We start from the raw sequence: 23,006 nt of genomic DNA on the forward strand, positions 1-23,006 counted from the left end.
AGCACATTAGATCCCCTGGTATTCTTATCATCTTTGATGGTTCACTGTGGACCACCCACTCACTGAGAAGCATTTGATCAGACCTTCCTAAATACATGTTTGAGCACTGCATTGAGGAGCATATCAAGTATATGCAAGAATGATAAAAAGATTGTAAGATGCTTCATAAATTTCTAAGGTTTTCTTAAGTGACTTATTACTTTGCAAATAATGTTGTCTAATTAAAGATTTTATCACGATGTCTGCGTTATGCATTGACACCTGTGGGGAATACTTATATGGCTAAAGGTTAGCATCAGAGTAAATATTATTTTCAGGGCTTGTGCCAGTGTTTGCAAATAAATTTGCTTACTTAGTTAACTTAAACTTCTCTTGTTCTCTCCTCTAGTGGTTACATTTGAGATTTTATCAGATGATTACTCAAAGGTATGTTTAATGTTTTCAATATATAAATGAGAAAATTGTGTAATATGTATATTAAAATACATTTTCATATATAGTAAAGTTTTTTATTTAAAAACAAACAGGATAAATATTTTTTTGTACCTTTAAAGCATTTTTTTCTTTGCCCCTTTGTACTGTAATTTGCCTTACCACTTGTAAAGTCTTTTGTCTGCAGTAGAGAAAAGCTCCAAATAGTCAGCTATCCTGTGATCAAACTAATGTGAAAAACATAATTAGTTGTTCTTGCTAGTGTAACATTTGGTTATAATTGCTGACAGTAGCCAACATGCACCTTTTTTGAGAAATGGGGTACCTACAGCTGAATTAGGCTGATTTGCTGCAGCAGTGATAACTAAGTGTATAAATGAGGCAGAAATTGTGGAGAGAAGGAACATGTTTTGTTTATGAGCTGCTGTATCTGGAGGAAACAGTTGAGTTATTACAACTGTGTGCCTTTTTCAGGCTCAGTACAATTATTACTCCTAATTCTGTTGAGGGCCCTCAGAAACAGGCTCAAAATCTTGTGCTGCAGCACCTGGTGTGATAAAAGATGTTACCTGTTCCTATAAACTTTGCTGATTCATCAGAGTATTCAGTCTAAAATGAAATATGGAAGTCTAAGCACATAATTTTGCTGGTTTCATTAGAACACAGCATGTTAATAGTTGAATTTTTATTGTATTTTTTTTCCCTCAGAGACTTTAGCATTACTGATACAGGTTTGTCTTATACTTTCACACACATTATCTCACCTTCTGGCTCTAGGCTTTTCAAAGTTTTCCCTTACAAGTTTTCCAGGAATGTGGAACTCAATAGAAGAAGGAAGTGACTGATATAGTAGGGTAGCTTCCTGCTTCTGGTTGTAAAGACCAAGCAATTATTTGCAAGGCTGAGGAGTGTATTCTCATTGTTCACCCATCTCTGACTGGTCAAGCAAACAATAAGGCTTAAGTGTGTTTTGAACTGGAATTGGTACTGCATTTCAAACTGAACCTTGACAACGTTATCTTCAATTGTATTTTCCAAAAACATCCTAAATTGTTAGAAAGAAAACTGATTTCAGAAAGTTATAATATTTTAAATATGACACAGAGGGAACAATATTTGAGAAATTGCACTTGAAATGATTAGAATCGTAAAAATATTCCTTACAAGGAGACATCGAGGGTTCATTTCCTGCACGATATAAGACCAGTGCTCTGTGATCACCTCCTAAAGAATTCTTCCTTCTTGTCCAGCCTGCCCAAACCTGGAATTTTTGCTTCTGCAGTGAGTTTGACTGTCATTTTTGTAACTGCATTTCAGTTGTAGGCTGCCTCTAGATTGTTGCATAGTGTCCTCTTTGCCTCACTAACAAACTCAGATTCATCCAGATTTTTCATCTATCCCTTATCTGGCTTGGCTTTGTTGATGTTCTCAACATTCCTCGTGAATTGAGAGCCCCTGCTCTAGACACAGTGCTTCATGGGCACTGTGCAGAAAAATGAAAATACATCCTCCCCGGTCTGCTCCCACTAACTTTGTCAGGTATCATTTTGAGGCTCATTTGTGTTTCCACAGAACACACTGTTCACTTTTGTTCATGTGTGTAGCTGTAAAGTCAGTTATGTTTCTGCACTCTCTCAAGATTTAGACGTGGACTGAGTTTTAGACTTAGGGGAGAGTGGTGTGTCTTCCACTGTAGCCTTTTCCAAAATGGCAAGTGTTTCCTCTGTCTTTTTTTTACCACACACCAGTGGCTATGCTTTTGCTACCCCAAGCTTGTGGTTTTCAGAGTTAATTATTACGTAGGAAAAACAAGCATGATTTCTAGTTGAGTTGTATCCTTTTCTAATAAAAGAGAACATAATTGTCTTCAAGTAGCTCAAGACATAAAATTACTAGAGGTAACATAGTTGTTAGCAGAATATCTGCTTTTGTTTGTCTTTAGTTGTTTTTGTCAACTACTAGAAAATAAAGTCTTTTTGGAGGTAGTAAAAGAGAACTCAGCAAACTGTATCTTCCTTATTCCTGGTAGAAAGTTTCTTGATAGCTTACTGATAGTGAACTAGCAAGGTGATGCTGATAATTTCAGTTAAATGTGGTTTAATTTTGTGTTCTCATGATTTCTTCTAAACCACATGAAGACACAGAAATTTCAATATTGTCACTGCAAAATCACAAAATACTTGATGTTGTTATTGTTTGAAACAATGAAGTAAAAGGCTTTGCTTGTTGTAAACCTCCTGTTAAAAACATAAAGAAGTTAAGCACACAAAGGGCAGATTGGGCTGTGTATGGAAAACATCATCGTGTAACATCAGCTGTGCAGCTGCATCTGTAATCTTGTATGAAATAGTAATTATTACTTGTGAAAAGTGATGCCTGACTTTCATCCTGGATCTCAAGAGAGTGAGCCCTTGAATAAAAGTTGAAACACTAGAGCTTCTGAAATTAGAAAAATGGGAAGTACAGAGAGGACTTGAATAGGCATAAAGTAGTCACCCATGTCAGTGCTTTGTATGTACCTCATGGAAAGGGAGAAAGTGTAAATAAACATGACTTCAAAACAACCACTGTACTTTGTCTTTCCTGAGCTGCTCACTGTTCATGTAGATAGCAGCATAGTACAATAGGGGGAGATTTAGAATCTCAGTGATTTACTATTGTGTGAAGATATACAGCTACACACATTCTAAACTGGCATCTCTCTAGTCTAATCTAAAGAGAGTTGAGCGTTAGAGTGAGTTATTGACCTGTAATTATCCATGTCATTGTTTACCTTCATCATAGAGTGATTTCGGGCCAGAGTGATGCTGAATGCATCCCGTAGTATCTGGGCAAGGCTTAAGGTACTGCATGAATGTGATGGGAATTCATTTATATGTATATGAGTTTTGCTATGTTATTTACTATATCGATCTAGCTTTCTAGTGCCTTCATTTTATCTTTAATAAAGAGATTGCTGTGGCTAATGAGAATAAAGAATGAATTCTGTCATTTTAGTAGAAAGTATTTAAGTGGATTGTGATAGACTGATGCGAGCCTGGAAAAATCACTGCTTGTTTTCTGAGGCAAGTTCTATCTTCTGTATTTCAGTTCTATCTATTTTATTTTCAGATTGTCTTCTTGCAGTGTGACAGATATGTGGAGTTTCATTCACAACACGGACATTACTACAGGACAAGAATACCAAAATTTGGTAGAGACTTCTCTTATCACTACCCATCATGTGACCTGTATTTTGTTGGATCAAGGTAGTGTTTGAATGGATTATTTTGTTTTACTTCTGTCAGGAATTTTTTCCAAGAACTAAAGTCCAAAATTAATTTAGTTTCCTGCATTAAGACTTTTATTTTTTGATTGAGGCACTTGTGAATTTGTTGTCAGCAGTGCAATTCGGTGTACTGTGTTTTAAAAGTGATGAATAGCAAGGAAAATAAAATAGGTTTTTGTGGAGACTTTCAGGGTGAAGCTGGAGAAGGCCCTCCCTCGACAGCCTGAGCTAGCTGTGGTGTCCCTATTCATTGCAAGGGAGTAGGACTAGATGGCCTTGGGTGGTCCCTTTCAACACTAAGGATTCTGTGAAGCTATTCTGTGATGTTTGATGAACATACACATTATCACAGAATCACAGAATGGCCAGGGTTGGATGGGACCTCAGGCATCATGAAGCTCTAACTCCCCTACCACATGCAGGGCCACCAGCCTTCCCATTTAATACCAGACCAGGCTGCCCAGGGCCCCATCAACCTGGCCTTGAACACCTCCAGGCACGGGGCATCCACAACCTCTCTGGGCAGCCTGTTCCAGCACCTCACCACTCTCTGTAAAGAACTTCCTCTGACATCCAACCTGAATCTTCCCTCCCTCAACTTCAAACCATTTCCCCTTGTCCTGCTGCTATCTACCCTTTCAAAGAATTATCTTTTCTCCAGTATATAGGAAAGAAGTAATTGTGGTTTTTCCTTTGTAGTTCTGAAGTATACAGGCTAAATCTGGAACAAGGAAGGTTTCTGAACTCCCTGCCAACTGATGCTTCGTAAGTAACTGTAATGTATGATGTCTGTCTTCCATCCACCAGGTGGAACCAAACTACTGATATGCTCACCATCAGTACTGTATCTGAATACTGCCCAAATACACAGTAAAGTAGAATTGAAAAGCAACGTATGCCTAATTTGAACCTCATTTTATTTAATTTTATGTCCTGTCATTCTTTGTGACAATTTTTATGCTTTAAAATATCCACAAAGAGAACTCAATTACAACTGCTTAATATAGACTTATTTTATATATATAATAAATACAAACTTTGCCATTGCAACTCAATTCAGCCATCACATAGAAACCTGCCCACGGGGTATGTACTTTCCCTGACATGTCTTTGTCCTTCTGCTCTTGGAGTAGCCCAAGGAGTGCTGGTTTTTTTTCGTTTGTTTGATTGATTTTTTTTTTAAACATCAGCAGCATGTGTTTGGTTCTTTTAAACTTCTTCTCATCAAAGTCATTGGTTGGTGAGCCACAGGTGGGGCTCAGTGGGTGGGATAGCTTAAGGAGCATAGCAGTATTTGGGTGGGCACAACTATAGACACCTAGTAGCATTGGGGAAGGAAAATCCTGGAGCAGCAGAGCTGAGTCATGAGTGAAAACCTGAATCAGGGAAATGAGAATTGAAGATTTGGAAAGCCCGTAAGGCAGGGGAATTGAATGAATTATAGAATTATAGGTAGCATTCTTAGAAGTCGAGATAAGGGGTCTAAGGAGAAATATTTCTATTTTGGAAGAGTTGTTAGAGAAGTGCAGGGCTGTGACTGAGCAGTTGAGAATTAAGGTACTCGGAACCGGAAGGAGTAGACAGGCTGTTCATCAGAATATGTTGGAGATGTAAGCTTCCAAAGGTGTAATCAGGAAGACCTTTTGATGTAACTGAGTTAAGAATACAGAGGAGCAGAACAATATGACAAGACTTGGTGGTAAGTGGTGGGCTTGGGAAGAAGACTGTAGGATCACTGAGGTTGGAGAGACCCTGAGCCCAGTCTCATGCTCAAAGCTTGGCCAGTCCTGAATTCAGATGAGTTTTCCCAGGGGTTTTTGTAGACTGAGGATAGAAATTCCAAAGCTTCTTTTGGCAACTGGTTCCAAAGATGAGGTGCCCTCAAGGCATAAAAATATCCTTACATCCAGTTGGAACCTCACCCATCTCAAGATATCAGCACTGTCTCTGATTTTCTCTCATAGCTCCAAATTCTTGGTAAGCTCCCCTTAAGTATGGGAAGCTGCTATTAGTTTGCCATCCCCTTATACACCCTCCCCCCACTCACCACTTTTGCTTTTCCAGACTGAACAACAGTATATGTGATTACAGAAACCTTTTTAGTTACATTATTCTGAAGTCGTTAAACTTGTTCTTTTTTCTGTTTTAGAGAGAATAATGTTTGTGACATCAATCCTGTACACTACTTATTTGCTACAGGGACAGCTGAGGTAAATGTTTGCATTCCTTCTATGAAAAGGGCAGCAGTGTTTGTATCTCTTTTGTATTAGTTTGCGTGAGGATAAGAAGGAATCATGACAGGAACTTAAGTAATTAATTTGATCTTGTTTGCTGTATTAAGTATAGATCTGTTAAACAGGAAGACTTAGAGTGGTGTGCAGGTATAATTTCTGAAATATCTTGCTTGCTGAGATATGTGAGATTTTGCAGATGAGAGAAAACAGTGTTATCTTGCTTGAGAATGTAACTATCAGTTGAAATTAGCAGGCCTGTGTGCCCACTTGGGAAATCTAGTGTTAACCATTTTGATTCAGAGAACATTTGTTTTAAATACACATGAAATGTGTGGAGCTTGTATGCTTTTACTAGTACAACTCTTGTTGTAGGAAATTTGATTTATTACTCACAGATGAAAAGAATTCATAATTTTATTTAAAGACTTTCAGTGTATCTTATATTTGTTGCATAAACTTAAAATATATTTTCTGAACTCTTTAGGGTAAAGTGGAATGCTGGGATCCTAGAACTCGAAATCGAGTTGGGCTGCTGGATTGTGCTTTAAGCAGTGTGACAGCAGATACAGAGTGAGTAAAGGCTACCTTTGCAAAGGCCATTCTTCTGGTGGTTTTTGTTTGTTTGTCTTGAGAAGTTTTTCTAAAAACAGTTCCCACTTGGCCTTACAGTGCCCACTGCCATCTCATTTCTAGTGTAAGGTTTTCTTAGTTATCAAGTAGCTCTTTATGTGTGGTATGTCTGAATAATTTACACTATTATTCTAGCTATTTTTAACATTGTTTTTTGCATTGTTTAGAGAGAGAACATCTAACTTTAAGAATTGTGCTTTGCAGGGTGGATTGTTTGCCATCTATTTCAGCGCTGAAATTTGATGGAGCTTTGAATATGGCTGTTGGAACATCTACTGGGCAGGTAGTCTTAACTCCTACAACACCTATTAGAAGATTCTCTTGCAGTTGTCAGTCCAGGTCTATTGTACACTGAGTGCACTTAATGCAATACACAATAGTACAAGTATTTCTAAGACTGTAAATGATGTGTATGGAGCAGTAACAGTCATTCTTAAGCTGCAAATTGATTTGTTAAACGATCCTGTTCTTCAGAGTACTGAAGGGTTGACTTAATATCGTCGCAACTTCCGATCTGCATACTATAAAATTTCAATCTTTGTGGTTTTCTTAAGACTTAAGAATCAGTTTTGTGAGGAAGTTACCTCTTTTTGAGACTCTCAGTACTGTCTCAGTGCAATACATATGCTCTACCTTATTTTGATTGCAGCTAAACAAGCAGAATGATTGCCTTTCAACTAATGTGTTGGAATTTTTTTGTCCTATCCTATGAAGCATCACTTTGATTCATTTATTCGTTGTTTCCATGCTAGTCGTCAAGTAGAGTGTGAGGAAATTTTGGTCTGCCTTTAGTGATCCTTTAATGGGTTAAGAAAACTACTTTTTGGAGACAGTCATACATGTAAGAATTGTGCTTGTAATAATGCTATTATATGTGACATACAAGCTTTACTGGAGATATATTTATAATCTGAGCTAAGCAAATTGGTAATGTTTTTCCCTCAAATTATTAGTATTCATACACGTGAGAAATTTAAGGTTTTCTCAGAGATTCCATTGGAGATTTTTTAGATAAAAAATTTCTGGAAGACAGCCTGTGCTCACCACTTCTCTAAAAAAATAATTGCGCTCCCTGTTGTTTTTCTGAGTGAAAGGGATACTGAATCTGAAGGTTTTTGGGAAGGAATCTGAAGATTTAAACCTTCTGAGTAAGAATTGAGAACTGCTGGTGATTGGTGGATGGTTGGACTGGGTGATCCTGTGGGTCTTTTCCAACCTTGGTGATTCTTTGATTCTATGAATAGTACAAGAATGTGAAAGTGCAGTATTAATGATTTAAAACTACTGAGAGTGCCTTGAAAACATTGCATTTTTTTCAATTTTAATTTCAATAGAAATGAAAAAAGACTTTAGAAAGATAGTAAACTCTTGAATGCAAATTTAATTTTTCCAATTAAACTAAAAGATTTTGTGGTTAAAATACATTGTCAGAGTAAAATGGGCTTACTTAATCATTTTCAGAACTTGAGAGGATTTATTTATGGAAAACAAAAAAGTCTCAAGTTGAATTAAATCATTAATGAAGACCTAGTTTGACTACCTGTTAACCTTAAAATATGAAAAATTGATCTGTCTTTTATTCCTCAAGGTTTTATTGTATGACCTTCGGTCTAGTAACCCACTGATAGTCAAAGATCACCAGTATGGCCTGCCTATTAAGTCAATTCAGTTTCAGCATCAGTTGGATTTAATAATCTCTGCAGATTCTAGAATCATAAAGATGTGGAACAAAGATACCGTAAGTGCTTTTCTGTTGCTGTATTTGTATCATTCCCTTTTTTTTTTTTCTTTTTTTTCTTTTTATCTATTGTGCAATTTGAGTAATAAAGTTGAAATCTGAAGTAGGAAGTTGGGTTTCTAATGTGTCGTAATTTACATAACATTTTTCCTTGTCTGGCTAAGCAACCCTGCATCTGGGAAGGTATTCAATAGCCTGTCAGGTATAAAAGTACAGTCTTGGTGTTTTTTTGCTTGTTTGTTTAATCTGTTTGTGTATGTCTGCTGATGATGCTTTTTTCAGTAGAAGGATTTGAACACAAAAAGTGGAATCTTAGCCATTGCCTTGGTGTGTGTATTTCTCTAAGTGGACCGTGAACATCCACTACAGAGAAAAATTGGTCATTCCAGTTCTCTGCTCGAAGGAGAGCTAGCTTCAAATGTAGATCAGTTAGTTTATGAAGTATTAAAATCAAGTGCTTCTTACTTTTACAGGAACTTACAGGGATTTTGAGGCAGATATTATGCCAAGATCCAAGTTAACAGTGTGCATTATGGGGTATTAATGGATTATGTCGTAAGAGACAACATCTTTATCCCTGTCTTTTGCACCTATAGGCAAAGTTGCAATCTAATTACTGTAAGACTTTCTTTTCTTACATTATGCAATTTTTTTCTTGTCTTTCTGTCGACGCAGCTTGTACAAAATACATTATCCTGTAGATTGGCTCCAGTTGTACTGCAACTTGATTTGGTCAAAGAGGCTATCTTTACTCATTGTGTTCCTTCTAAAAAACTTGCTCCGTTCTGTATCTATGATTTTTTTGGCTTCGTAATGAAACATATCAAGAGCAGTTACAGTAGTTTAGAGGCACTTATTTTCTAACTATTTCAGGCAGCCATTTTTCTATTGTATTTCTTCATGAACTTTCAACAGCCCTTTTTTTTTTCTGTGATTGCAAGCAATTTTTTTAAGCTCTTCAGTTAGTTTTTATTGTTTAAAAAGGCAAATAATTTATTGTCTATTATTTAAAACATCTGCAATGGCCCTTCTCCATTTTTCCTAGGTATTGAGATTTTCCTCACTGAGAATTTAACAGTGCAAGGTTTGTCAGGTGGCCTCTGCAGTGGGAAAAGGGAGGGTTTCTTAGCGCTGGAAGGCAAAGATAGCTTTGGACTCTTTCCTAGAGTGTGTTCCAGCTGGCTCCACCTCTCCCAGATGTTGGTTCCTGACTATCTCTGGCTGGGAACCAACTGCAGAGGCAGACTGCGGGGTGGAGAGCATATGGCTTTGATACCAGAATAGCCCCATGCTGAGACGTGCCTTGGGGTGGGGAGCGTGAGGCTTTTGTCTGCTAAGACTGGGGTGGGGGAGGACTCTTATTAATCATCGGGGAGAGACCAGGGATGGGTGGGGTACCAGCATATAACTGGGTGGGAAAGGAAGGGCCCAGAAAGGTAGGTGGGATTGCTGCAGGGAAAGAGAAAAGAGGAATAGGATGAAAATTTGCTCTGTTCCTGTCGCTCATTTAGAACCGTGTAGGCATGTACTCTCATGCTTCGTATTCTGTGGCCCAGTTCTTAGACACACTTCTTCAACTGGCTGTCTTGTGTCTTGGCTTACCAGAGCACCTGTATTTTGTCTGGATTTTTCAGACTCTGTTCCAATTCTTTTTGAATTTTTGAAAATCTTCTTTCCTACTTTTACCGTTTTCTTAAATAACTTCATTACTGTGCTGAACTGCATATCAGTGGATGCTTTTATTATTTTTACCTTGTGCTTAGACCTCTTTAATACTGAGTTTGTAAGTTACAAAAAAAGTTGCAAGCCATATTTCATTCTAAGTAGACGTGGGCAGGCTGGAGGTACCAAACTGCACAATCAAATTCCACTCCCAATCCATCATTTCGGATAATACACTTAGCAAAATGAGAACGTTTAAGATTACCACGTTCAGACTTGAACGAAATGAGGCAATGTGCCAGGATCTTGTGGCCTTCATCCTCTTTTCGCATTAAGTAAAATGAAGTGAAACTAATGTATCTTTTCAGCACAGAATTATGAACTAAGAAATAAGAAGTGCCACTGTACATTGCAGTGTCCTCAGTAACCTGTGGGCTACGCTTAAAAGACCTGATCAGAGACAGAATGCAATACTGAGTTTCTATGTTATGTTCAGATACTTTTCTAAAATTATATTGTTCTGCAAACTCTGTGCTATCTTTACTCCATCATCCTTAGCTTCTATAATAGCTAGTAATGATCTTTAGATTTACTATATTTAACTGTGCTGTTTGGAATTCTTTATAATGCATTATCTTCCTTCAATTACAGGGGAAGATATTTACTTCAATGGAGCCAGAATATGATATCAATGATGTCTGTCTTTATCCAAATTCTGGTATGTTAGCTGTATTTATGTCTTATGTAATTCAAAAAGGAAAGTGTGTTAGTCCATAACGTTGCCTTTCTTTAATTTAAGTGATACAAATTAGGTCTACTTTACTTCTTACTATGCAGCTAGGAAAAATAGTTACTTGCTAGTTAATGTCATTGTTTGCTCTGCATTTGCATTAAATCAAATTAAGACTCTCAGCAGTTAGAATCTGCTGTGCTTTCAACTGAGTGACTGACTTTTGCCTTTTCAAGTATCTTAAATATCTCATAAAAAAAAGAACTTTGTCCTTTTGTGTAAGATGAGCGTACTTTCTAGAGCTGGGAAAAAAAAAACCTCTTTCAACAAATTTACAAATTTTTACAAATGTTTACGACCATTTGATCTTTCCTGTTTTTAAGTATGGTACTCGCTGTGTCCTTCTTGAGAAAGAATACTTTTGTTTTTAAGCACAGGAGAGTCCACAGGTTTGCATGCTTTTTGTGACTTCTCAGATTTGGTGCGTCTCATAACATTGTGTTTCAAGGTCAAAAAAGGGCCACTTTTAACCTGTTTCCAGATCCTAATTCATGGGAGAAAAAAATATTTTACAGAATGGTGGTTGTATGTGCATGTGTGCTTTAGATAGACTGCAGCTGACCTTAGTTTTTCCCATAGTTGCTTAGTTCTTAACTAGTGCATGATAAACGCTTTCTCTTCAGAAAGCAGCACTGGAAAAGGTGAAAGAAACATCATGGCCTGTAGGATGGCAGAGGACAAAGTTCTTGATTGGAAAATGCCTGTATTGCAAACTGTGCTATTATCTTAATTTTAGAGAGGTAGCAGTGAACACAGAGCAACTTGGATTTTGAATCATACTAACTGCTCGACTCAAGATTGTAGATAAGGGAGTTTGAGATTTCTAACGAGTTAAAACTTATCTTGTCTTTTCTGCCAACTTCAGTTAAGAATCTCTTTTTTTTTTTAAAGATGAACACTTGCATATTGAGCTCTGCTGAGACAGCAGGCATTTTTGACTGTATGTAGCAACATCATTATAAGGTCTGCAGGATCCTGCTAATGCAAATGTCAGCTCACTGTCTTAATGCACAGGATTCTGCCCCTCTGAAACAGAGTGGTCTTCCAGTACAAGCAATTGGGCTGGGTTTTCCTGAGCGCTGAAGAGGATAGCAAAATTTAGGATGCCTGACACTAATTCACTGATAGAGTTTAAAGTATGAAAGTTTGAAGGAAGTACTTCCAGTCATACCAGTACTGCAGTTGTGGAAAGACAGGTAGCTCGGTGTTGTCATGGGGTCCCAGCACTCCCAGGGCACACCTGGACATTTAGGAGCTGGCAAGGCGCAGGAAATCACACAACCTTTGCCCCATCTGTGCTCTTGTACTTAATTTGAAGTGAATGCTGAGAAAATCCATACTGTAATCTAACTCTTATCCTCTCTTATTCACTTAAAAAAGCTTTACTGTTTGCTGTCATGTGAAACAAAACACTTTTTCCTTATTCTATCTCACTCACATGGGCCAAAACTCAGAATTTCTCTCATGAGAAACTCGCAGGTTTTGTTTCAGACTGGAAGAGAATAGTATCAGAAATGTGATGAATGAGAAATTATTGAACCTACTTTTAGAAGGCTCATCTTTCGAGAAAATTGATGCCTAGTATTTCTAGAGGTTTTATTTCCACCTTTTCTGTTTATAATTTCATTGTACTACTTGGCAGTATTCAGGCTGTGTTTTAGACCGTGGAAGGTAGCAACAGTTTCAATCATTCCAAATTATTATTTTTTTCTTCACAAGTAGAAACTGTAGGAACTTTAGTTTTTCTGAAACTGCTTCTCCCATTTACGACTGCTTCATATTCACATTTTCATTCCTTTAAATCAGTGATACCATATAGTTGATCACTAAGGACAGTCAGTGTCCTTTCTAAGGGCAGTCTTAAAAAACTACTTCCGTGAAAGAGCAATTCTCATTTACTTCCCTTTCAAAGTGATCAAAGCAGACTGCTGTGTAGCTCGATTGGGTGTGGCCCTTCTTGTAAAAATTGTTTAGAACTAACAAGGCTGAAATGATGAAAGTGCACACAGACATCTTTCATGGAGTTGTTCCCTTTTTTTTTAATTTTATTTCTGTATTTCCCCCTTAGTACACGCCCTTGTACTCTTCTGAAGACAGTTTCCCGCCTTTAATTATTAGTGGAAGACTCTCAAAGAGGAGTCTTTCCCTTTGCTGTCATCTTTGAAGCACCTGCAGAATTAATTTGTCGTTTTATCTGTAGTGATTCATACTCAGTCAGTGGAGAAATGCTGTACCTCCTGTAGTAGCAGCGAGCATGCTGATATACCAAGGGAGCACATCATCTGTGAAAAATACACCGGGAATTCTTGCTTTTTCCTTCAATTGCCTGCAACTCTTTCCAGATTTGGTGCTAAGCCTCAGTTTGCTGACTGAGCTTTCACAAATGTCTTCCTCTGCCAGGAAAGCAAGCCCCCTTTTTTTCTGATATTAAGAGTCCAGCTGCATTGTGTGTTTTTAATAAAAGGATTAGGTAGGAAGGATTACTCCACCCATGTTAATTGTGTTCCTGTAGTTGGGTGTAAATTATATTTCTGCCCTCCAGGTGTGTGGTAACTGCTCCATTTATTCATAGTCTCAGTGGCATGTGTTACTTCAAGATCAGAATGTTATCTAACTTGATTGCTCTTTTGTTCTTCATGCTCTGTCTTCATGTATTACATAGTGATCAGCTACGTTGGAAAGTCAGAACTGAAATAAACAAACAAGTATACGCCAGATATCCTTACTAACTCCTATCTAGAGCAAACTTGGGGGTATTTCTCATTTTGAATGTATCCATATTCCTGTGACAGTTGCAAATTTTTTGTGGATTTTACAGTAGTTTTTTTTTCTATTCAAAGTATTTGCAACCCTTATTCTCAGCATTCCTTAGGAAAATTCATTGGGATTTCAGATTTTGCTCTCCCCACCAGACTAATACCACTTTGATTTGAAACCACAGTATCCTGTCTCTCCTGCTGACAATCTCCTGTTGATTTCCCAAGATGAAATATGAGTAAAGCAGCAGACCTTATTATGATTTATGACTAGACTATAAGTATGTGTTTGAAAATAGTAAAACAAAACCCAGCCCCTCGCTTGTGTTAGTTTGTGCCCAAAGTAGATTTTAAATGTAAGGCAAACCGAATTTGTTCTGGACGGTGTCACGAGATGAACTATTTCAATTTGTTAAGAAAATTGATAGTCTGATAGCTGTTAGAGCTTAGTGTTGCTTAGTGATGCCAAGCTAAGATAGAGGACAGAAGGCGTGAATATATAGGAAATTACACTTGATTAATTGCACTGCTATTAGGCTTTTCTTTCCTTAGTCCTGTGTACAATCCACTTCTTGTGAATTAAATACTTCAAGTATATGTGTGTGTGTATTTAAAAGTAAGAGCTGTCCTCTCGTGACTGATATTTTTTACTGTGGAAATCTCTTTTTAGGAATGCTAATGACTGCCAATGAAGCCCCTAGAATGAATATCTATTATATGCCAGTAAGTAATACAAGTTGTTACTGATACTACTGTAAATCTGTCAGTAGTTTGGTGCCATTCATGTTGTCATGTCAGAAAATGATTTCTGCAAATTCATGTCTACATTCTCTGATTTCTCATGATAAAGTGCATTTAACCTAACCCTAATCTATTCATGTACTATGTTGAATTAATTAAAACCCACAACAAACAAACAAACAAGCAAACAAAACAGCTTGTAATTTGTCTTTTCCTACTGATTCCAAAACTGGCAAGTGGTGGTAGTAAATGCAGGTAGAGCTTTGATGTGGAAAAAAGAAGCCAAATGTTTTTGATAGCCGGTCAGAAGAGAATTCCTAAGTAGGGACTGTATAGCTTACTTTTGAGGTGATGGTTTTGCTCTGTTGGGAAATATTTCATAAGTGTCTTCAGTACATAGTGACGTAGTCATGGCAGTAAATATTATTCTCTCTTCTGACAAGGATGTGTTATTGCGTGGTTTTGTGTATGGTTGTTAGCAGTAGCTTCTGTTCAGTGCCCAGTGTGGAGCTCTTCTCTCAAAAGGCTCACCTGATAAGTGGGCATTTTCCTGCAGGTTTCAGGGAGACTCAACAGCAGCTCTTTGGGTGTCTGCGAACTGCACCACATTTCTCTCTAGTTTTACTGTTGATTCTACAGTACTGTCACTAGGTGTTCTTGGCCTGGTAGGAGTTGAATACTGGGGTGTATGTATGGATGTTCCAGGCAGAAGGGCATACTGAGCTTAAAAATTACATACGCCTCCCCCTAAATCACTTTCTTCACATTTTGGACAAACTATTGATCTTTAGAGATCAATTTTAATTTTCTTTTATTTTTCTGCCCTTTAGAGCAGATGCATGGATTCATTAGGTTGCTTTTTCCATTGTGGAACATACACTGTATACATGTTACGTAAACATGTGTAACTCCAGTAGTAACTCCTCTGAATTATTCTGTACACCGCTTGTACCAAGCTGTGTTGTCAGATTTTTGCATCTGAAGAAATGTAGAATTTTATACATAAGGTTTCTGTGTGTTGTTTGTGTGAGATTGTTTCAGGGGTGGTAAATTGTCTATTTCTTGAATTCTAATCACTTAATTGTCTTATTTGTTGAATTCTAAGCACTTTCTGGAGCTGTTGCATGCTTTAGGTAACAAGGGGCAGAGGGACAAGAGGTATTTTCTGTTTTAGACCACGTATTATCAGTAGGTAGAGGTTTCAGGAGTAGGTCTCCAAGCCTTTTTTACCTATCTGCTTTTTAATTAGTGGGTTGGAGAAGGCAAACTCTCACATTTTCAGAGTCTCTTCAGTTTTTAAAACTTAAATTGACTGGTTGCTACATCTAAATAATTCAAATGGAAAACAAAAAAAGCACATTCTTTCTGTTGCTAAGGCTAGGGTTCAGCTTCTCACTGAAAATTGTTCATTGAGATTTTTGTTTTGTCCTCAGGTGTGCATGATTAAACACTACCACTATAGCATGTTAGTGGTTCATATTCAATCTTGCTACTGAGCAAAGAAAAAGTTTCATTTCCTTGATTTGTCACTAGCAGTGAATGTTGTTAGAATTTGTTCTAGTTAGCATTATTTTGATTCTTTGCACAGACTGTAAAAAAAAAAAAAAAGCAAAACCTGTTTTCAAAAGATATCACTTTCATTGAATCCACTCTGAATGTTGGATTTATGTTTCTAAAACTGAATATGGAGTTTTTAGCTAAGAAGTATGAACACTCTGTATTAGATCTAAGATTATATCCAACAGACATTAACTGCAAACATAAATACTGCCTAATACTGTCTAGTACTTTTTCAAGGTACAGGCTGTTCCAATGAAAATTAGCATTAAACCATATTCCTTTTTCAGCATTCCCTGATTAAGTCCACCTGAACTTGTTTGAATCATAAATCATAACTTTTTACAGGTTTTAGGTTCACAGCGATACGTGAGCATACAAAGGGATCCAAGATTTGTTCCCAAATAACAGGGGTTTTGTGTGTTCTTTTGGGGTTTTTTTTGTGGGTTTTTTTTTTTTTTTGTATGTGCATGAGAACACTTAAAACTCATTTTGAAGGCTACCACCCAGGCTATATTTGCTTTTTGAATAGGGTAAACTTGTCCAGTTCATGTCTTCACATCTGAAGGCTGATGAAGGTGCCTTAAGTGTTGGCATGGTTGCTTTATTCAGCAGTCTCTAGTTCACTACAAGTGAATATTTTCAGATAGCATAAAGCATGTAATATTCATTTTAGAGAACAGAAGAGTTAAAGGTAGAAGAAATCACTTTGATATAAAGGCACAAGTTTCACATTCTGCTAACTTACTGTCTGCCTTTTCACTGGCAGGAATGAAAGGATGAAAGGACTGGCACAAATCACAAATAGCATGCTGTAATTGAAGGGTTACTTGCCATATTTCCTAAAAATCGAGTAGGTAGCTCACAAAAGCTGCTTTTGTTGGCCGTTTTTGTTATTATTTGTTTAATCTTTTTAAATGAAGAAAATGAAGAAAATATAAAACGGAGAAGTCATGTCAGCCTTAGGGCTGCAGGCCATTTGTTATTAAGAAAAACTCAATGTTAGTAATGTGTTCATGTTCTGCTTTTATTCCTTGATCTTTGGGGCTCATTATTTGAGCTCAGCAATGCACACCTGTCCTTTGGTTTGTATGTCAGTAAGTTATTAAGGCATGTCTTCTACCTGTGCTTGGAACACTGAGTAATCTCCTTTGTACAGACAAAGATGAGTTTGGCTGTGTGCATCTTTGGAGCAAAGCTTGAGAGACCAAGTGATTTTCTGTTTTACCTGATCTTCTTTCATAGGAAAATTTTCTGGCTTTTCGTAACAACTAAGATTCAATATTTTGGTTTTTTGTTTATTTGTTTTCATAGAATAGCTTAATTTTCTGTTTGCTTTGAGATAGTCATGAATAGAATTTAAGATGCATCCTCTCTTTTTTGAGATGATGACAAGAACAAAATTTTAATTCTTCAGTGTCACAACAGAATCAACGCCTGAGGGAGAAACTGCTGCTATGGAGGACAGTTGTGTTTCAGAGCTCTTGGAAGTACTTCTTCTTTGTTTGCCCCAGCCCTCATTGCCCTGTAGTGCTAGTAATTATTACTCCTTTTTGAGGGTTGGATTTTTTTTTAGTCTTTATTGGAGTAACTACAAGGGAGTACTGTAGATATTTAAAATCTTGAATTTTATGGTGCTGGGCTCTAGTTTACAAAATATGAAAAAATCATAGAATCATAGAATCACAAGGTTGGAAAGGACCTACAAGATCATCTAGTCCAACCGTCCTCTGCTACCACAAGCACTAAACCATATCTCACAGCTCCTCATCCAGATGCCTCCTGAACACTGCCAGGGACGGCGACTCCACCACCTCCCTGGGCAGCCATTCCAGTCCTGACCACTCTCTGAGAGAAGAAGTTCTTCCTCATGTCCAACCTAAACCTCCTCTGGTACAGCTTGCAGCCATTTCCCTGGGTTCTGTTCGTTGCCTGGGAGAAGAGGCCAGACCCCTCCTCAGCACAGCCTCCCTTCAGGAAGTTGTAGAGTGCAATGCGGTCTCCCCTGAGCCTCCTCTCCTCCAGACTGAACAATCCCAGCTCCCTCAGCCGCTCCTCATAAGCCCTGTGCTCCAGACCCCTCTCCAGTTTTGTTGCCCTTCTCCGGACACGTTCCAGGGTCTCAATGTCTTTCTTGCAGTGAGGGGCCCAAAACTGAACACAGCACTCGAGGTGTGGCCTCACCAGTGCTGAGTACAGGGGATGATGCTGCTGGCCACACCATTTCTAATGCAGGCCAGGATGCCGTTGGCCCTCTTGGCCACCTGAGCACACTGTCAGCTCATGTGCAGCCGAGCATCAACCAACACGCCCAGGTCCTTCTCTTCTCCACACTCATCCAGCCACTCATCCCCAAGCCTATAACACTGCATGGGGTTGTTGTGGCCAAAATGCATGACCTGACACTTGACCTTGTTGAACCTCATTGCATTCACCTCAACCCAGTGATCCAGCTTATCTGGATCCCTCTGAAGGGCCTCCCTGCCCTCAAGCAGATCAACACCACCTCCCAGCTTGGTGTCATCTGCAAACTTATTGAGTGTGCACTCAATCCCCTCATCTAGGTCATCAATAAAGATATTAAACAGGATGGGCCCCAGTACCGAGCCCTGGGGGACAGCACTTGCAATGGGTTGCCAGCTGGACTCCATTCACCACTACCTGCTGGGCAGGGCCCTGTGGCCAGTTCTTTGCTGAGAGAAGAGTATACCTGTCCAGGACACAGGCAGCCAGTTTCCCCAGAAGAATACTGTGAGAGACCATGTCAGAGGCTTTGCTGAAGTCTAGGTAGGCTACATCAGCAGCCTTTCCCTCATCTACCAGTCTGGTCACCCAGTCATAGAAGGAGATGAGGTTGGTCAAGCATGACCTGCCTTTCATCAATCTGTGCTGGCTGGGCCTAATCTCCCCCCACACACCATGTGATCTCACCCAAGGTGATTTGCTCCATAACTTTCCCTGGTACTGAGGTCAGGCTGACAGGCCTGTTGTTCCCCAGATCCTCCTTACGGCCCTTCTTGTAGCTGGGAGTCACATCAGCAAGCCTCCAATCCTCTGGGACCTCTCCAGATAACCAGGAATGCTGGTAGATGGCCGAGAGTGGCTCATCAGTCACCCCCGCCAGCTCCCTGAGCACCCATCATTCCCACCAATCATTTCAGAAGAGTTGTGCAGAGGTCTTGCAGCACAGGGGCATATCTCCATGGATGAATGCAGAAAGGCCCAGAATCCTCTGTCCTTGATTGGAGCTGGCCAGACAGCATACGACTGTGCCCAGCCTAACATACCCAGCCTCTCAGCAGGTTTTATTGGTGTGGGCACAGTGCTATGTGAACATAGCTGTATGACTTCTGAACTGGAGCTGGTTTGGGTGTCTGGCTAGCCTGGAATATGGTCTGACTGAGCTCATGTCTGAATGAATTATCTGTCTACATATGCCCGTTCTCTCCATTGTTAATGCCAAAGCTCAATTTCCACTGCAAAAAATGACTTGTCTCTTGAACTTCAGGGTTATGAAGGAGTTGACAACAGCTATCATAATATTGTCTGTAAGTGAAATGACATGCTTCAGCTTTTACTGCAGGATTTTCAGCATGATAGGTATGATATTTGAGACTTGGAATGTCTGAGAGAACTGTATTTTCCTTAAAAAATAAAAAAATCAGAGCAATTGTTTCTTTTGTCTGCAAACTGTTAGTAAAGGCAGGGAGCGATTTGGGTTTACTAGAAAGGACAGATTTGGTTTTAAATGGAGGGAAGATGGCCTGTGCAGGTACGTGGTGCAGGAAGTGAGTTAAATCCCAGCTGAATCTGACCGTTAAAATGAAACGTTTGTTTTATATAGGTAACATCTTGAGCACCTTTGCTTAGAGACTTTGTTTTTGTTTTATTTTGTTGGGCTTTAATGAAGGCAAGTGCCTCTGACTGGAATCGGGCTGTTTGCCAACAGTTTAATAGTTAACTTGCAGTTTATGCAAACACTTGGAACCTGCTTCTTGCCAGCTGGCTTCCTGGTACCTCGCTTTGATGTGTGCCTCGGGAAGACTGAAATGAGAGCTGTGTGCGCCTTGGGATACTTTTCAGACTACTGACTCAGAAACGTAAGTTGAGTCAATAGTGCAACCTGGTTCTGTCCAAAGAAGTGAAGGAAGGAAAAAGCTCATCTGGCATCTGTTGGTCCACTGGACTGAGATCTAAAATGAGCTGTATTCTCTTAAATTTAAGCTAAGCTGTTAGCTTCCATAACAAGTAATGTTCTCTTTTCAGAGCCTACATATTAGCTTCTGGATGCTTGGGTTGGAAAGAAAGGAGCACATATGTTATTCATTCTGAATGATTATTACTGGTTACATGAACACATCTCATCTTAGTGCAGATATTTCAAACCAGTCTTGTCTCCTTCGCTGGACTTGAAAATTTGGGTTACATATGCATACTGAAACTAAACTTGCTGTATTCATTAGGCTGCTAAAAGAAGAGAGCAATTAAGAGTTTAATTAATTGAGTGTAATATTCTATGTTCTGGATATATATTTTTTTCTTTTGTTTTGTTTTTGTTTTACTTGCCTGCAGTCTTGGCAGAAAACTCCCTGTTGAGGCTAGAAGCAATGTACTTTTGGTGTAGGGAAGATATTAAGCTCTTTAAGAAGAAATAAATCCTGGAGCATCTCTGGCTTTTCTTCAGGTGGTTTTGGAGAATCATTTGGTATCCCGTTGCTCTCCTAGTTCAGGGCTGTTGGAGTTATAAAGTGGAAGTGTTTCAAGGGCAGCTATTTCTTGCCTATTCAGTGATTCAGTTTCTCCAAGAATATCTTCATTTTGGGTCTAATACAATACCCTCTTTGGATGTACGTGTCTTGTTATTGCTAGAAATATTTATTGACTTTGTCCTCATCAAATGAAGTGGCTTTTCAAACTTTTCAAACTAGATACTCTTGGTGCTTCTTTCCTTTCATACATGTTATTTTAAATAATTTTGTTTCTTTGTTTTTTAGATTCTCTGCTTGCCTGTATTAATTGTTATCACTGTTTTTTTTTTTTTCTTTTTTTTCTTTTTTTTCTTTTTTTTTATACTACTCACAAATGTACAGTCTTTAAAGAAAAAAAAAATTCTTAGTCTTAGGAGAACGTGTTTTGGTTAGACTGTAAGTTTTCAAGTTAGCTGCCTCTTCTGAATGAACTGAATGAAGAGATGAAGAGTTGTCAGTCTGGTGACAGGGCCATTGACCAGCTCTATACAAGGGTTATAATAATCAGAGATTTATTCTCAAGTTTTGTTGTTTCTCACTTAAAGACGTCAGAGATTCTTTGTGTATGGCATGCTCCACACGTAACTCTGTGTTACAGCCTTTCAGAACCGTCCCATCAATTTTTATCAGTCTAACGTTTTCTTTCTCATTCTTCCTTGGTTTTTTTTGTTTTTTTTTGTTTTTTTTAAGGTCTACTAACTGTTGTCCCTTCTCTCTTGGATCTTCATATAGTGGAATATGGTTAGAGGGTAACACCTCTCCACCGGTTGTGCTAAGACCAGTGTTGTGTATCATCAGCCAGCATTCAAGTGGTTGTGGGTGCCATTTGGTGTTATGAGTCTCATCTTCTAATCTGATGTTTGGCTTCTGCATGGCAAAAGCTATAAATTAAATAGTACAACTCTTCATATTTCACAGAATCATAGAATCATTAAGGTTGGAAAGACTGCTAAGATCATCTTAGTCTAGTCATCAACCCATCACCACCATACCGCTAAACCATGTCACTCAGTTTGGCATCTGCCCTTTTCTTGAACACCTCCAGGGATGGTGACTTCATCACTTCCCTTGGCAGACTGTTTCAATGCCTTACCACTCTTTCTGAGAAGAATTTTTTCCTGATATTCAACCTGGACTTCCCCTGGTGAGCTTGAAGCCATTAGCTCTTGTTCCTTCACTAGTTACACACGAAAAAAAAGGCCAACTCCTACCATGCTACAACCTCCTTTCATGTAGTTGTAGTGACTGGCACTTTGATAGTAGTAGAAAAGATTAGGAGTAGCCTGTAAGATTATGATTTCTTTTAGGATGTCTTCATGTCTTCTGACTGGTATTATTAGGTCATCCTGAAATGCTCAAACTGTCTTCTTGAAGATGGTATGTTGAGTCTGAATTGTTTCCAAGAAGACAGTTGTTCATCTACGTCAATGCAGCTATTACCTGAAGACCTTTTTGGTAAGGTGGAAAGCAACCATGGAACTGAATTGAGCCAAGAGATTTTTTTTGTCACTGTCCAGAAAACATTTCATTCCCTGGGAATAAAACATTGTAAAACAAAAATGCAGTAGTTATGACATAGAATGGGAAATACTGGTCTCAACTGTAGTTCAGCTTATTTCAGAATCTGAAATAACTATAAAGCAGGGATGTTATGGAGTAGCATATTACAATCATGCTTTGGGATGGTGTTGAAAGAAAGAAACTTTCCATTAATAAAGAGACAGTTAAGTGCATCTTTGGCCTTTAAGCTAACTGAGTTTTTGTGTATCATTCTAGAACAATTTTCCATTCAGAACATTCTAATCCTTTATACATAAAATTGTGCAAACAATATAAGAACGCTTGCTGAATGATATATTACCCATCTCACACTATTAACAAGCTTAGGAAAAAAATTGTTTATCTTGATAAACAGAAATGTGAACTTCCTCTTTTTAACCTAAACACTATCAAACTGAAAAATAACACGCTAGGCTTATTCCCAACAAAGGATATCCTCTCTTTCCCATGCACTGAGTGAAAGAAGGTAACTGCTTTTCACACATACACAGAAGAAAAGCACTGATCTGTGATAAGTGGGAAGCAATTTCTGATCTTCCTTTAAAATTTGTTGTAGATGGTGATGGTGCTACTGATGTAGTAGTTTAACATCATGAATGGATTATGAAGCATGAGTCCTGCTTACTGCTGCTATGAGTAACAGTATGATAGACATTTGTCCTCCTTTTTCTTTAATGAGCAGCACCATCACAAGTAATTAAAAGGTATAATCACTGAGAAGGAAGTTTTATGCTGTACTATGTTCTGTCAACTTGTGGGTTTTTAAGCTTTTTTTATCAGAAAAGACAAAGGATATGATAATTCTGTGTGTAACTGAAGATTACACTGTATTTTTGAAAGTGGAGGATCTCGTAGCTTGTCTGTATTGTCGTCTGGCTGCATTACCAGTG

General features: G+C 38.4%; 1 protein-coding gene across 1 annotated transcript in view; it reads left to right on the top strand.

The window, feature by feature from the left end:
* NOL10 (nucleolar protein 10) overlaps positions 1-23,006 on the top strand; it is a 46,282-nt gene that overhangs the window by 3,793 nt on the left and 19,483 nt on the right. Inside the window, exons 5-13 of the mRNA XM_052690072.1 lie at positions 389-426; positions 3,544-3,680; positions 4,400-4,465; positions 5,850-5,910; positions 6,419-6,504; positions 6,769-6,847; positions 8,153-8,302; positions 10,616-10,682; positions 14,181-14,233. Of these exons, the coding sequence (XP_052546032.1) occupies positions 389-426; positions 3,544-3,680; positions 4,400-4,465; positions 5,850-5,910; positions 6,419-6,504; positions 6,769-6,847; positions 8,153-8,302; positions 10,616-10,682; positions 14,181-14,233 (737 nt within the window). The remainder of the gene's footprint in view (positions 1-388; positions 427-3,543; positions 3,681-4,399; positions 4,466-5,849; positions 5,911-6,418; positions 6,505-6,768; positions 6,848-8,152; positions 8,303-10,615; positions 10,683-14,180; positions 14,234-23,006) is intronic.

Source organism: Tympanuchus pallidicinctus, unplaced genomic scaffold (genome assembly GCF_026119805.1).
Source record: "Tympanuchus pallidicinctus isolate F22 unplaced genomic scaffold, pur_lepc_1.0 scaffold1, whole genome shotgun sequence".
In the NCBI taxonomy this organism is placed as follows: domain Eukaryota; kingdom Metazoa; phylum Chordata; class Aves; order Galliformes; family Phasianidae; genus Tympanuchus; species Tympanuchus pallidicinctus.